At 33.4% G+C, this 15,206-nt stretch overlaps 1 protein-coding gene across 4 annotated transcripts; it reads left to right on the forward strand.

The window, feature by feature from the left end:
- Positions 1 to 3,046: 3,046 nt before the first annotated feature.
- On the forward strand, positions 3,047 to 8,154 carry LOC105792193 (uncharacterized). Of its 4 annotated transcripts, none has more exons than XM_012620637.2 (9): positions 3,047 to 3,437; positions 3,691 to 3,879; positions 3,971 to 4,093; positions 4,188 to 4,225; positions 4,327 to 4,435; positions 4,617 to 6,776; positions 7,010 to 7,156; positions 7,361 to 7,452; positions 7,544 to 8,154. In XM_012620637.2, the coding sequence occupies exons 1-9, from the start codon at positions 3,360 to 3,362 to the stop codon at positions 7,737 to 7,739; spliced, it is 3,132 nt and encodes a 1,043-aa protein (XP_012476091.1). In that variant the 5' UTR covers positions 3,047 to 3,359; the 3' UTR covers positions 7,740 to 8,154. The 4 variants fall into 4 exon arrangements, with proteins under 4 accessions (XP_012476091.1, XP_012476092.1, XP_012476093.1 ...); XM_012620638.2 differs by having other exon boundaries at positions 7,547 to 8,154; XM_012620639.2 differs by having other exon boundaries at positions 7,367 to 7,452.
- Positions 8,155 to 15,206: the final 7,052 nt, after the last annotated feature.

Genomic DNA, 15,206 nt, shown 5'->3' on the forward strand with positions numbered 1-15,206 from the left:
GACGCTATAATATGATTAGTATGTTAAAAGGAAAAAAAAAGAAAAGGAAAGTGAAAGTGAAAGTGAAAAACAACAACAACAAAAAAAGAAAAGAAAAAGGAAACTGCGTTCACGTGAATAAAAAGGAAAAAGAAATCCAAGATGTAGCCTACAAAGCGTAATTTGGAACATAGGATTGAATATTAAAATTAATTAAGTTGCAAATAACACCAATGAGCAGCTTTATTATCTGTATCTTCTCAAGTTGTCAGATCGTCCAAATAATTACACAATTCTTTTCCAAGAAAACAGTAAATTAGAAGAACAGCACTGTTTCACATGACAAAAAAGAGTACCCCACTTCACAAGCTTCATCTGGCTTTGGGTTATAAATTCCCTCCTCATCTTTGATTTGATTGATAATTAGTTTTAGGGTTATTGAAACCAAAAAGGTAGTAATGTCCCTAATGAGATACCATTAATTATAGCTTAATTATAAGCCTCAAAAAGTTGGATGCTTTCGTTGCCATTATTTCATCAATGTAACTCATGGTAAAGCTAAGTAATGATGAAACCAATGGATTAAGCCCCGCCGGTTCATCTCTAAAACCAACTCAAGAAAGTTGGGCCGACATTCTTTGCCTTCATACAAACCCTCACCTCATCTGAACTTACATTAAAAAAGTGTGGTGGCCCTTTGCAGTGAAAGTCATGGACCCTCGAAATCACTAGTCGTGGGCCTCACTGACACCTTAGATTACAACTTATCCAATTGCCCACTCATCAACAATACTTGATTATGTTTGTCTAAACACAGTAGTCGCATGGTCCTAGCACGTGTCTTTGGGTCAGTAAAAGGGGAAATGATAATTTTCATTGAACAACAAAATGGAGAGCTACTGGTGAAGCTGAGGCCGCAAGCAATTAGGTTGGCGGTTGTTGTGAAGCCATACAGAGTGGAGGGGGGAATGGGTAGGCAGAGTCTGTTCCGTCCATCCCAGCAAACTTTAATCTTCAAAGCACATGCCTTTTATTGAAGGAGTTTTCGTTTTCCTTACAAAGGAGGTGTAGGCGGAGTAGGCTTATACATGAAACTCACAGCGAGCCAACACATGAGCATGACCAGCTTTAAAGCCAAGTAAAGAATATATATATATATATACACCAAAAGCAACCCTACCAAACAACACATTGTATATGTTTGGTTTACTTTGATTCTCAGCTATTAACCTTCTTCACCTCCCAACTCTCCACCACGTACCACTACCACCTTACACCATACATTTAGTTCATTTTCTACCTTATACTTTTCCTTTTATTTTTTTAATCATCGAATTAAAATAAGTTTATTGCTGTCAACAACTCAAAGAAACCCAATTTATTTTAGAATATTTATGGGTATTAATTTGTTCCTGCCATGGAGGCTTGCCTCATCTCTCAATTTTCCAAGGAAAATAATTCTCATCTAAGCTACCAATTGTTATGACAATCTTGATTCTTTTAAAATTTTAAATTGATATTATTAAAAATTCTACAAATAATTTACTATAACAATCCATCATTAAACTTCTGCAAATTTTCATTTTGAGTGTCAAAAATAAAAAATTTATTTTACTATTTTCATTTTAAGAACTGCTATAAGAAGCTATTCTTCTAATTTTGGTCACCTGCTAGTAATTTATTATTATTGCATACCCATTTCAGTCACTCAATTTTAATTAATTTTATTTTAGTCAACTGCTAGTAATTTAGTGTTATTGTATGCTCATTTTAATCAGACAACTTTAATAAATTTTTATTCTGGTAATTTATTTTCTTTTTAAAATTAATTTTGTTTTTTCTAAAAGAGAAAAATTTGATTTTTTACAAGGAATTAAGTTATTCAAATACCGAGATGGAACTTATATTTTCATTTATTACTAGCAAAAATCTAAAATTAATTTTAAAAGAGGGAAAAAGATAAAATATTTTTCTTGTAAAACCTAAGTTTTTCCTATAAAACTCACGTAATCTCTTGTAAAATCTCAAGTTTTTCCCTTTTATGAGGAAAAAGTTTAAAATTAATTCTAGAATATGAAAAATTAAAGGAAATTTAAAATATAAAATGAATTTTCCTGTAAAACCAAAATTTTCTCTTTTATTGGAAAAAAACTAAAACTAATTCTAAAAAGAAAAAATAAAATAAATTAAAAGATAAATGATTTTTCTATGTAAAAAGCCTAAGTTTTCCCTCTTACTAAAAATTTAAAATTAATTTAAAAAAAGAAGATAAAATGAACTATTAAAATAAAAACATATTAAAGTTGGGTAATTAAGATGAATGTACAATAACAACAGAAAAAAATTGATATCCAAAATGAAAACGTTTGAAAATTGAATGATCAATTATGTAATTTACCAAAACATCCGAAGTGGTTCTTAAATAAGACCATTTTTTTGGGCAACAAATAAATAAGGACCATTTTGTCTTATTTCAGCCTCCCCCACCTAACATATAAATCAACCAAACGGCAGGTACGTGAGTATACATATATATATAGCTAGGCCTACGGTGGTCGGCGGCGCTACCTGACTGCATATATATTTTGTACGTAAAGGATTCAATATTTGGTTCCTCCAAACAAATACAATATTAAAGTCTTCAATTCATTAAAATTCCAATTGTGAAATATATTAATAAGTAGTTGGATTTTGTTCAGAAAATTAATAAAAGATTGATGGAATGTGATAATAATAAATTCCAATTATTTTTTAAGTGTAATTTGAGCTTAAATCACGCTAATTAGTTATGGTTAGAGTTTTATCAAAATTGGTTGAATAAAATTTTAGTTTGTATTGTTATAATTTATTTTTTATTGATTTGTGTTTATTTATTTATTTTGTAATTCAATCAATTAAATTAAAAACGGATAATTTAGCTGCAGATTGAAGACGTATTTGCTTTACTGTTCCCTTGGCTTAATACATAATTAATTAATTAATGAGGAAGAAGAAGCTTCTCCTTCAAAATTTGAATTTTGTTATTTATTGATATTTTTAAATATGTGCAATCGCTTTCCAGCAGAGACTGTTGCAACTTACAAATAGAAAGCAGGGAGGCGAAGAGAAAAAGCTCTTCTTTAATCTTTAGATCTCCTCTCTTTCAATGCATCCTTGTTTCTGAGTTCTTCACTCGGTTTTGCACTCGCATTGCACCAGCTCGCTCCTGTTTACTCGAAATCCACGTGTAGATTGACGCCATAGGCTTTGCTTTCCCGCGCGTGCTTGCATTTTTTTTGAACCTCCGGCATCGGGATCGAGCGATCGAATGTTGAGTTTTCAGCGATAATTTCCAGAGCTTCGGTCTCATTCCTGGATTTCCTGCGGGTTTTTCGGAGGAGATGTTTAAGTCGGTGAGATGGAGGAGCGACAAGGACAGGATCAAAGCTGTCTTCAAGTTGCAGTTCCATGCTACTCAAGTACTCTCTCGCTCTTTCAAATTCTTCTTTCTTTTTCTGAAATTCGTAATGCTGTTTGCTTATATCTTTCTTTGTTAGCCTCGTTGCTCAAAAACAACTTCCTTTGAAGCTGCTTGAACTATTTTGCTTGGTTAAATTCTTTTCTCAAAAGCTTTTAATTATAAGTAATTACCTTATTTATTTATTACTATTTGTAATGTGACTGAACAATTTAAGAAATGTTGAAATATTAACCATTTTCTGCGTAATTTAGTTGGCAGAGTCATTGATGATATCAGTAATTCCTGACGATGGGGGAAAACCGATAAAAACATTAGAAAAGGCGACGGTTCAGGACGGAAACTGTCGATGGGAAAATCCACTTTACGAGACCGTTAAATTTGTTAGGGAGCCAAAAACTGGAAAGATCAATGAAAGAATCTATCATTTTATTTTATCAACAGTAAGATATATATTTTTTGATGAAAATTTTGAGTTTTTTTTTTTAATTTCTTTTTATACATTATGATGCAAGTAACGTATATATGTTTTAGGGTGTGGGAAAAGGAGGTTTGGTTGGGGAAGTTTCAATTGATTTTGCTGTTTATGCTGAGGCAAATAAAACTTCCACCGTTTCTCTTCCATTAAAGAATTCGAACTCTAAAGCAATTTTGCATGTTAGTATCCTCAATCCCACTCTATACATTCTGTCTCATATTTTTATTCAATTTTGATGTTGAAAATTGAATTCAAGCCATTGGTATTGACCAGGTCTCAATACAGAGGTTGCATGAAAATGCTGATCAAAGGTAAAGACTTGCCACTTTTTTTTTTTTTTTTGAATTCTTGTGGTGATTGGAGGTTGTTTCTGGAATCTAGAAGTGTTTATTTGTGAGCTTGACGTTGTCAGAGAGGTGGAAGAAACTGAAGATGCAAGTTTTAAATTGCAAGAGAGGAGCTTGAAGGCCCACTTGAGCAATGGTTATGAAGATGAAAGCATTAAGAAGGATCTCATTGAAGTAAGGCTCCCATCCTATTTATAAGTGAAAAAGCGTTCATTTTGGGTTTTCTTATTGCTGCTTTCCAGACCATTTCTTCTTCTCTTAACTTTTTCGTCTCTTTATATTTGCTTAATGTAGAAAACTTGATGGAAAATGGATTTGCATGTTTTACTTATTTGTTTGTGAATATCTCTGACAGGATGCATCTTTCAGCAAAACCACCCACAATGTTGAATTGCGTGGAAATCATAAAGGATCTGATGGATCTGATATTACCATTTCAAGTTCTAATAGTAGCTCTGAACTTGATACTCCACGAGAACTTGGAATGAAGGATGACAATGTAAAGAATGAGTGGTCGGCAGGTTCTGATCACGGAATGAGTACTGAAGACTCCAACAGTTCCCAGGACAACTTTCCACGAGAAAATTGCCAACATGGTTCAGATAGTGAAATTGAAAAGCTCAAGAATGAGGTCAATGCTTTGTCCAGGCAAGTGGATGTGTCAGATATGGAATTGCAGACTCTGAGGAAGCAAATTGTAAAGGAGAGCAAAAGGGGGCAGGATCTCTCACGGGAAGTTGTTACTTTGAAAGAAGAAAGAGATGCACTCAAATTAGAATGTAATAAACTGAAAGCCTTTCAGAAGCAAAAGAATGATGCAAAACTAAACAACAGGCTGCAGTTTGAGAATGGGGATCCCTGGGTTCTGGTTCAAGAAATCAGAGAAGAGCTGAAATATGAGAAGGATCTGAATTCCAATCTTCGGTTACAACTGCAGAAGACACAGGAATCAAATGCTGAGTTAATCCTTGCTGTACAAGACCTAGAAGAAATGTTGGATGCAAAGAACATGGAGATGTCCAACACTCCTAACAAATCAGGGTCCCATGGCAGTGCTAAAGAATTGAGAGGCACCATCTCAAGAAGTGACAGAGATGAGAATGAATATAAGAGGGCATCAGAACATCTTGTTAAAGAACACAGAGGCACCAAGGAGACCTCTGTCCTGGAGCAGAAGGTCATGGACCTCAACAGTGAGTTGGAGATCTACAAGAGAGATAAAGATGAGCTCGAGGCACAAATGGAGCAGCTGGCACTTGACTATGAGATACTGAAGCAGGAAAATCATGACATCTCATACAAATTAGAGCAAACCCGGCTGCGAGAACAACTGAAGATTCAGTATGAGTGCCCATCTTCTTCTGCTACCATAAATGAACTCGAGAACCAAATTGAATGCTTGCAAAGGGAACTCAGCAAGCAATCAAAAGAATTCTCCGGCTCTTTGGTGACAATAAATGAACTCGAAACCCACATCAGAAGCTTGGAGGAGGAGTTAGAAAAACAGGCAAAAGTGTTTGAAAGGGATCTAGGATCTGTCACACAAAACAAAGTTGAGCAGGAGCAAAGAGCTATTAGAGCTGAGGAAGCCTTACAAATGACAAGATTGAAGAATGCAAATACAGCTATAAGGCTACAAGAGGAATTCAAAAAACTCTCCATGCAGATGGCCTCAACATTTGATGCAAATGAGAAGGTGGCTACAAATGCTCTAGCTGAAGCTAATGAGCTACGCTTGCAGAGAAATCAGCTGGAAGAACTGCTCAAGAAAGCTAAGGAAGAGCTCCAATCAGCTACGGATGATTATGAAGCGAAACTCTGTGACCTTTCCAATCTAGTAAAGTTAAAATCAAATCAGATAGAGCAGATGTTGGAGGAAATTGATGACAAATCTAAGCAGCTTGAACACCAAAAGAAGCATGTGGAAGAAGTTAGTGGGGCTTTTTCTAAGGAGATCAGTAGCCTAAAAGCTGAGATTGACAAGCTAACTACCGAAAAGAAATGCCTACGTGAACAAGCTGAGCAGATGGAAAGCTTGAAACTTGAGTTGGAACATACAAAAGCACTTGTCCAAGGAACTGAAGAGCAGATGCAAAGAGGAAATTTAGAAAGAAATAATCTAGTGAGTGCGATTGCTTTGATGAAAAAGGAAGCAACTAAGTCAGAGGAGGAGTTGCAGAGAATGAGGCATTTGAAGGAAGAGAAAGATGCGTCAATTGAATCCTTACAATCAGAGCTGGACACCCTCAAAGCTCAGTGCGATAAATTGAAACATTCAGTGTTTGAGGATGAAATAGAGAAAGAAAAACTCAGGAAGCAAGTAGTTCAATTAAGGACTGACCTTAAGAAGAAGGAAGATGCATTTACTGGAATAGAAAAGAAGTTGAAAGAGAGCAATAGAAGAGGAGTTGTTTCTGATGGAACAAGAACACCATTAAGAAACAATAAATCTGCCATGGTTCCTCACAGTCCTAAAGAGGTCGCAAGCCTGAGGGAGACAATAAAGTTGCTTGAGGTAAATTTAAACATCCAAGTTTCATATAAAATCAAGTTTGTCTTTGAATCTGTTTGCTGAAAATGGTTTACAATTACAGCATCTGTTTTCTAGTACCGAAAATATCAGTCAGAATCAAGCTGTCCATACCGAGATCAAAATTCCCCTTTTTGTTTGTTTTTTCCTTACTAATGGGATTATGAAAATGGAAATTTTGTATTCACAGTGATTATCTTTTTTACTTCTCATGGCAGGGACAAATGAAGTTGAAGGAAGCTGCTTTGGAAACATCCACAAATGTCTTTTTGGAAAAGGAAAAGGATCTTCAGAAGAAAATTGATGAGTTAGAAAACAAACTCAATGAGTACAACACTGGTTTCTGCAGTTACCAACTTCAAAAGGTAGAACCATCATTCCATGATTAATAAGAAGGAAAAGAAAAACCCTTCATTTTAAGGGAAGCCGTGTATATTTATTTGTCATGACTAAAGTTATGCATCAAGAGGTTTCCAGTTTCTACATTCCTCATGGCATTAACAACTGATAATCTTGTTTCATTACTTACATTTGTATTTCTTTCTTTGGCATAAATTTTTCTTAAAAAGTTGCAGGTGTTTAAAGACACTAAGGAGGTTACATCAAATGGGAAAGCATGCATATCGAAAGAAAATGGATATGCAGTGCCCTTCGTGAAAAGGTAAGACATGTATCAATATATAGGTAGAAGATTGTTGGAGAAACCAAAGAGTAGGGTAACTAATTTACTTCTATTGATTTCTTATAAACAGCAGTGATGGTGGTAACCATGATGAACTGATGGCTGAACTAACATCCTTAAAGGAGCGAAACAAATCCATGGAAAATGAATTGAAAGATATGCAAGAACGATATTCAGATATAAGCCTCAAATTCGCAGAGGTAGAAGGTGAACGGCAACAGCTTGTGATGACTGTGCGGAACCTCATGAATGCCAAGAAGAGCTGAAGGTTATGAATTTCTACATATACATGAATAGAATGTATAGTTGAAATGACTGCTGGGTGTGCCCTTTCGGAAAATTTAGGCATCACGGTTCCTTTTTAGAGCGAATAAGTTAAATTGTACAAAATTGTATATGAATTCCCTTCACCTCTATCTTATCTAGATTTAGAGGTGAGTGATGGGTACCAGTAAGTCTAACATAGATATGTTCATTTTTAAATTTTTTTTCTAAGTTTTGCATGTATTTGAGAAATTATATCTCCGTACTTGTGTTTAAACGTGTTGAACATGGGATAAAGAGTCTGCACAACATAGTCTCATGTAAAGGTTTCAAAATGCACGTACTGTTGGTACTATTATTATTGTTATCATTATTATTATTATTTGATACAATTATTATTATTCATGTTTGATTCAAGCTCTCCCCACGATTTTTTTTTTTTTGGCTCAATGAAAGTTCATTGGAATCGGAAAAGTCTGCTGCAGACCGTCTGCATTTATCTCAAACATCAGAAATCTAAAATCTCACCAACAATCATTGCAATATACACACCAGCTTTGCCAACTCCAATTTGAGCTCTACTCTCTCCTAGAAAGTAATACCATATAAATGGCAAATGCATTGGCTGTACATGTTGCAGGAGATAGATAAACATTAGAAATGCAGTAAGGGTGTACTTGGTTAGGTGGAAAATTAGTGAGATGAAAGGAGGGAGTGAAAAAGTGGAAGGCTGGTAGGAAAGAGAAGTGGGAAAAGAAAATAGCAGAAATGTTTATTTTCCTTCTTAATATATAAAAATCAATTCTTCCAAATGCAGAGAAAACAAAGAACAACCACACCTATAGAAAGAAAGGAAAAAAAAATCTTTTCTTTTTATCACTTTTTAACTGATAGACCATGTAATAGGCTCACAAATGAGTTTTTCATTGGCACCCACTAATTCATCAGGAACCCACTCTGACAGGAATTTGAAAATTGCAAAACAACCAAATCCTGAATTGCTATAGACTGGGTCAACAAGTTTTGAATCATTTCAATACCAAGAAGTGCTGGAAAGAATATCGGCTATCTGTTCCTTTGTGCAACGATACCTGAATTGCAATCAACTCCCAAATATGGTTATGTCATATGCCAAGGTGTGTCGTCTTCCATGAGAAACTGGATTTTTAGTTATTGCAATTGTTGACATATTTTCTCAGTAAATTTCAGTCATTTCATCCATAGGGATTCACCGTGGGGAAAGAGCTTGGATAACGCCTATTATTAAATATCTTGCTGAAGATAAGCTACCTACCCAAATTGTGAATGAAGACGGTGAGTACGCGTCGCTAAAAGTAGGTTCCATTTCATTCCAAAAAAATTCAACTGTTTTTTAATTTAGGGTATTCCGAATTCAAGTTGAATTTTAACAAATTCGTATAATTATCTTTTGGTCTCCTACAATTTTAAAATAAACAATATGATCCTTAAAAATACAAAAAAAAATCTATAAAAATGTTAATCTTTTTTTCAAAATTATAAATTAAAGGCCTTAAACAAGTAAATTACAAAACCAAGTTTATTATACTAAAGCATCTTGGTTTTCAATTATTTTACTTTAAATAAATTTATGCTACCTTAAAATTGATTTATATTGCGGATAAGTTTTAATTTGACATGTTTTGAAATTCAACTAGAACAATGTTATTCAACTCGATTCAAAAATACTCAACTAAATTATAAAAAATTCACTTAGATTAACTCAATTCAATCAGACACTTACCCCTAACTTAAAAGGAACACTTTGGAAACAAATATTCCTCACCTAACCCTTGCTTCACCGTCTAAACCCCAAGTAAGTTAGGCTATGTCCTACAAGAGATACACAAAGAAATATGTAGACATCACATGAGTGGATGAATTTTAGAAGCCATTGGACAAGGATATTTCTAGCTTACCATGAATGAATTCGCCTAAAATCTTATCCAAAAATGCGACACAAGAATTTTGTATATGTTCCGCGAATGCCTGCAGAACCCTTACAATAGATATCAACAATTTGGCTAACCATAATTAAGGAAATTTATTTTTCAATTTCTTTTTAATTAAATATAATACTCTTTTAATAATAAGAGTTATAAACAAAGTTAAACACTTAAAAGTTTTACTTAAACTCGTATCATTTTATGTTGTTAAAAAAATACTTCTTGAATCTTGAATATTGTTTGACTACAACCTTCGAATCTTTACCATAACCTTCTACTCTCTTGTGATGTCTTCCTGGATGCAAATTTCCAAAATTAGCAAACTTGAATTTCTTTTTTTCAAAATTTATCTTTTTTTTTCAATGATTATTAAGGAAATCAATTATCTTAAACCCCTGAATCAAAGTTCTGATGCCAAATGATGCAAAAACCTAAGATCTAGCAAAAGAAACCAAATATTTGAAAGTCCAGAAAATAAGGAAATCAAAAAAGAATAAATGAATGTTAGATATTAAGGAAGCACCATCATCTCTATCTATCTATCCATGCCAACGAGTAACTTGTTGAGTTGTCATCAGTTCTTCTATGCGTCGTTGAAGAGCACTTTGTTAAGATTTGTGCCTTTAGTGCAATGATTTTTGTAGAGGCCCAATTTAGCCCAGGCCCGAAATAAAACCAAAAAATAATAAACAGTCAAAATATATATGACAGTCCGTGAACAACAGGACCGAGCGGCCCAAATCCAAAACCTAAATGGCCCAATGAGGCCCAAAATTAAACAGCATCAGGGAACCCGAGGGTTCCCTCCTTTTTTCGCGCCGCAGCTTGCTGCCCATGTGCCTTCAGAGTACTCGTCGCCCGAAGTCTGCCACCGCCAGCTAGCCTTACACCAAAACGGCAAGCCACTCCTCTGCCTTTGCCAAAGACCTGCAAACAACATGAAAAAGAAATAGGAGCAGCATCAAAAGAGCAAAAACAGTGAAAAAAAATAGAAAAAAAAGCATTGATATTTCGGCTTTATAAGCCCAAAAAAACGATGTAATGGGGGGGATTTTTGAAATACAAAAAGAAATTTTTAGAAAGGGAATCTCGTCTCTGTTATCATTTTTGGTTTTATTTATTTTCCATTTCTTTTTCATATAAAAAAATAAATAAAAGGGAGAAGATCATTTTATGAAAGAAAGAACACAGAGAAATTGAATAAGAAATAAGGTGATTTTCGATTTGCTTTTTTTGTTCTTCTTCAATTCTTTTTCGTTTTTTTACATACATTTGCAAAATAAAATAAAAGAGGAATGAGAGGGAAGTCTTACCTTCTCGAAACATGTCACCGGACCTCGCTCACTTTGTCGGAATCGAAGTTGAAGAGGGGTTGCTCTTTTGCGGCGGAGAGAAAGGCTGCTTTGGCCTTTTAGTTTTGTTGGGAAAATGGAAAACCCTGCTAATTAGGGTACTTCTGATTGATAAGAAACGGCGTCGTTTGAAGCCCATTGCAATGGCCTTAAAACGACGTCGTATAAGGTTCAGACCCGATGACCCGATCCGATTGCAGCTTGACCCGCGTGTTTTGGTATGGGGAGGGTTATTTACACGACAGGTCCTTATTTTGCACCATGATTCAATCCGGTCCTTTCTTTTCTATTTATGTCAAGATTTGCTATTAAATTTCTGTTATATTCTAAATCGGTCCTTTGTTTTATTATTTTTATTAGTTTACTATCGGTTTTATTTTATTATTACTATTATTATTATTATTTAACATTATTATTATATTTTTTATTAATCCATGTAACCTTTTATATACATAATTATATTTTATGGTATATTATTACTTTAAGTTTTTATTTAACATATATTATCATTTAATTTTATAATGTATGATTTAATTATTTTATTATTAATATAATATAATACGTATACTTTAATGGTACTTTGTAGTATATTCTTAAGATTCACTTATATACATTTTATGCTTTAAAGATTTATACAACAATATTTTTATATAATACACCTATATATATAATTTATTAAATTATTTTTATTTAATGGTACTGTGTGGCTGGCCGTGTGACCCAAGTCAGAGAGTTACACAGGCATGGACACGAGTTGGGACACAGCCGTGTGCCTCACATTGAATGCCCACACGGCCAGGGACACGAGCGTGTCACTTGGCCGTGTGAGTCACATGGCCTAGCCACACAGGCGTGTTATAAAACCCCTTACCCGTATCCAACACCGAAATAGGGTACGAGGCATTACCAGAACACATACACTTGTAAACATATTTAACCGAGTTATAAAATTTCATCTAAATTAAAATTTTCAAAATTATTAACATGCTTTTATAACTCTTCACAATATATCCTCAAAATATTATAATCTTAATAAATAGAGTCTACGAGACCCGATACATACTCATGCAATTCAATGCTTCATTTCCATTTCATTCAATGCGCAATTTCTCATGCTCACAATTTAGATCATATCACTAGCAATTTCCATTTAATTCACGTACAATTCAATGTCACTAAGTTTAACACTAATACGTATTTACCATTTAACTCAACGTTTATCGATTATACCATTCATTAACACATTTATGAAATTCTCAATTTCGCAATGAAGATATCACTTTAGCTTAAATAACAACATCATCCTGGTATAAATACGCTACCACTTATCCTTTACTTTAATTCTTTTTGGCCCATTTGTCACTTACCATCCTTAATCAAATTAGGGAACGGTTACGGAAAATTGAGTACTTCACTTCCACTTTGCCATAGTATAACTATGGTCTTACGTATGATCACTTATCACTTGTCCCTGATCAGATAAGTGTAGCTAAGCTACCACTTATCACTTGCCACTTGTCACTGATCAGATAAGTGTAGCTGAAGCTATCACTTATCACTTGTCACTTGTCACTGATCAGATAAGTGTAGCTAAAGCTACCACTTATCACTTATCACTGATCAGAAGTACTCAAATCCGACGTTCCGCTCAATTTGATCATTTATTCGGTTTTCACATTTTTATTTTATTCTCATTTCAACAATAAATATATTTCATCATACATTATATAATTCATGAAATTAACATTTAATCATTAAATTTCAGCCATATGAACTTACTATTTCAATGCATAACTTATAAATTTAATATGGCATAATCTAGCCACTATTTGGCCAAAGCCTAAACATGTACACCAAATATGTTAGCCAAATACACATATAGCATAAGCATTATAAGCATGGATAATCACAACATTTATTCATGTATCACGCTTACCAATATGTGTTAATTCATAAACCATTCATGACATTATTTCATGCCAAATCATATACCGAATATACCATACACACATACTATGAAACTTTATTTTCACACGAGTTTAGACCATGACCAATAATAAACAAATATAAGCATCATTTCTATTTCATCGTTTATCAATTATAATCAAGAATATAACAAATTATACACAATTCATTCATATACTTTATTGTCCTCCTCCTCCTCTCCATCCCACATCCTTGATGCATATAACACACTTAAATAGCATTATACATAATTTCACTATTCACTTATATTTAAATTCAAAGTTGTCTAGTCGAGTTATAGTCACTAAATTATTTTTATCTGGAGCTACAGAGCTCCAAATTAAGATCCGTTAATTTTATCTGAAACTAGACTCACATATATTCTTACCATAAAATTTTCAGAATTTTTTGTTTAGCCAAATAGTACAGTTTATTCTTTAAAGCTTCCCCCGTTTCGCTGTCTGACAGTTCCAACCACTATTCACTAAAAATGAATTATCTAATTGTACAGAATTCGAATGATGTTTCCGTTTATATAATTTGAAAATAGACTCATTAAGGATTCTAAGCATATAAATTATATCTCATAATTATTTTTATTCAATTTTTTATGATTTTCCAAAGTCAGAACAGGGGAACCTAAAATCATTCTGACATTGTCTCACAAAATTTATTATATCTCATAATTTACAATTCCATTACTTACACTGTTTCTTCTATGAGAAACTAGACTCAATAAGATTTAATTTCATATTTTATTCACCCTCTAATTCAATTCCCAAAAATTTTGATGATTTTTCAAAGTTAAACCACTGCTACTGTCTAAAACTGTTTTAGTGTAAAATGTTGATTTCCATTTTGCCCCAAATTTCACAGTTCATACAATTCAGTCATTGCTTAATTAACCCCTCAATTAAGTTAAATTTTCTCAATTATTACTTTACCTAGACATTATAAATTATTTCACAACTATTGAAATTCAGTATTTCCACATAAAACCATAACTTCAAACTCTTTTACTATTAGGTCCCAAACATTCACTTTCTATTCAATTCTTTCAATAAAATCAGTATATGAACAATTTAAAGCTCTAATTCCATGCTAAATCATCATATACTTCTAGCATGTATTCATATCAACTTTCAAATTCTTTCATAGAATCAAAAACTAATGAATAAAACAAGTGGGCCAAGTTGAACACAAAAACCCAAAAAATTCAAGAAATAATCAAGAATTGAACTTACTTGTAGTAAGAATATGAAGAACCAGCTTAAGGAACCCTTCTATGGTGTTTTAGCTGATGAGAATGCAGAAAAATGAAGAGAAATCTATATAATTCCACTTTGGTCCTAACTTTATTAAGTAAATTTTGCAATATTCTAATTTTGCCCTTAATTCTCCTGACTTTGTTGCTGATTTCATGCCTTTGCCGTCCAGCCCAAATAGACCTTGGGTCTATTTCCCTTTTAAGCCCTCTTCCTTTTATCATTTAAGCTATTTAATAATTTTTCATAATTTTGCATTTGTTACAATTTAGTCCTTTTTGTTCAATTAATTATCGGAACTTTAAATTTTCTTAACGAAACTTTAATACTAACTTTTTAACACTCCATAAATATTTATAAAAATATTTATGGCTCAGTTTAAAATCCCCGAGGTCTCGATACCTCATTTTCGATTCTAATTATTTTAATATTTATTTCTATTGCACTATTCACTATTTCAAAAATTTTCCTAACTTCACATTTAACTTATACTCACTGAATTAATAATATTTTCTACCCATTTGTCGAATTTAGTGATCTCGAATCACCGTTCCGACACCTCTGAAAATTCAGGCCATTACATTTTTTCCTCGTCGGATTTGTAGTCCCAAAACCACTGTTTCGACTAGACCCAAAATCGGGCTATTACACGTGTGTCCCCTGCACCTAAGAAAAATTTTGAGGTTTTGCGAAAAATTCTCTAAGTTCCCAATTTAGTCCTGACTTATTTCTAAAGTAAAAATTGGGTCTCGAGGGCTTATTCAAGGGTTATTCAAGGGACATTATGATTGAATATGTTTGATTTCGGTTATGAATAGTAAATGATATGTGTAAACTGCTTTTTAAATCTGTAAACTCCGGTAATGTTCCGTAACCCTGTTTCGGTGACGGATATGGGTTAGGGGTGTTATACTAAAGTTGTT

Source organism: Gossypium raimondii, chromosome 8, assembly GCF_025698545.1.
Source record: "Gossypium raimondii isolate GPD5lz chromosome 8, ASM2569854v1, whole genome shotgun sequence".
Taxonomy (NCBI): domain Eukaryota; kingdom Viridiplantae; phylum Streptophyta; class Magnoliopsida; order Malvales; family Malvaceae; genus Gossypium; species Gossypium raimondii.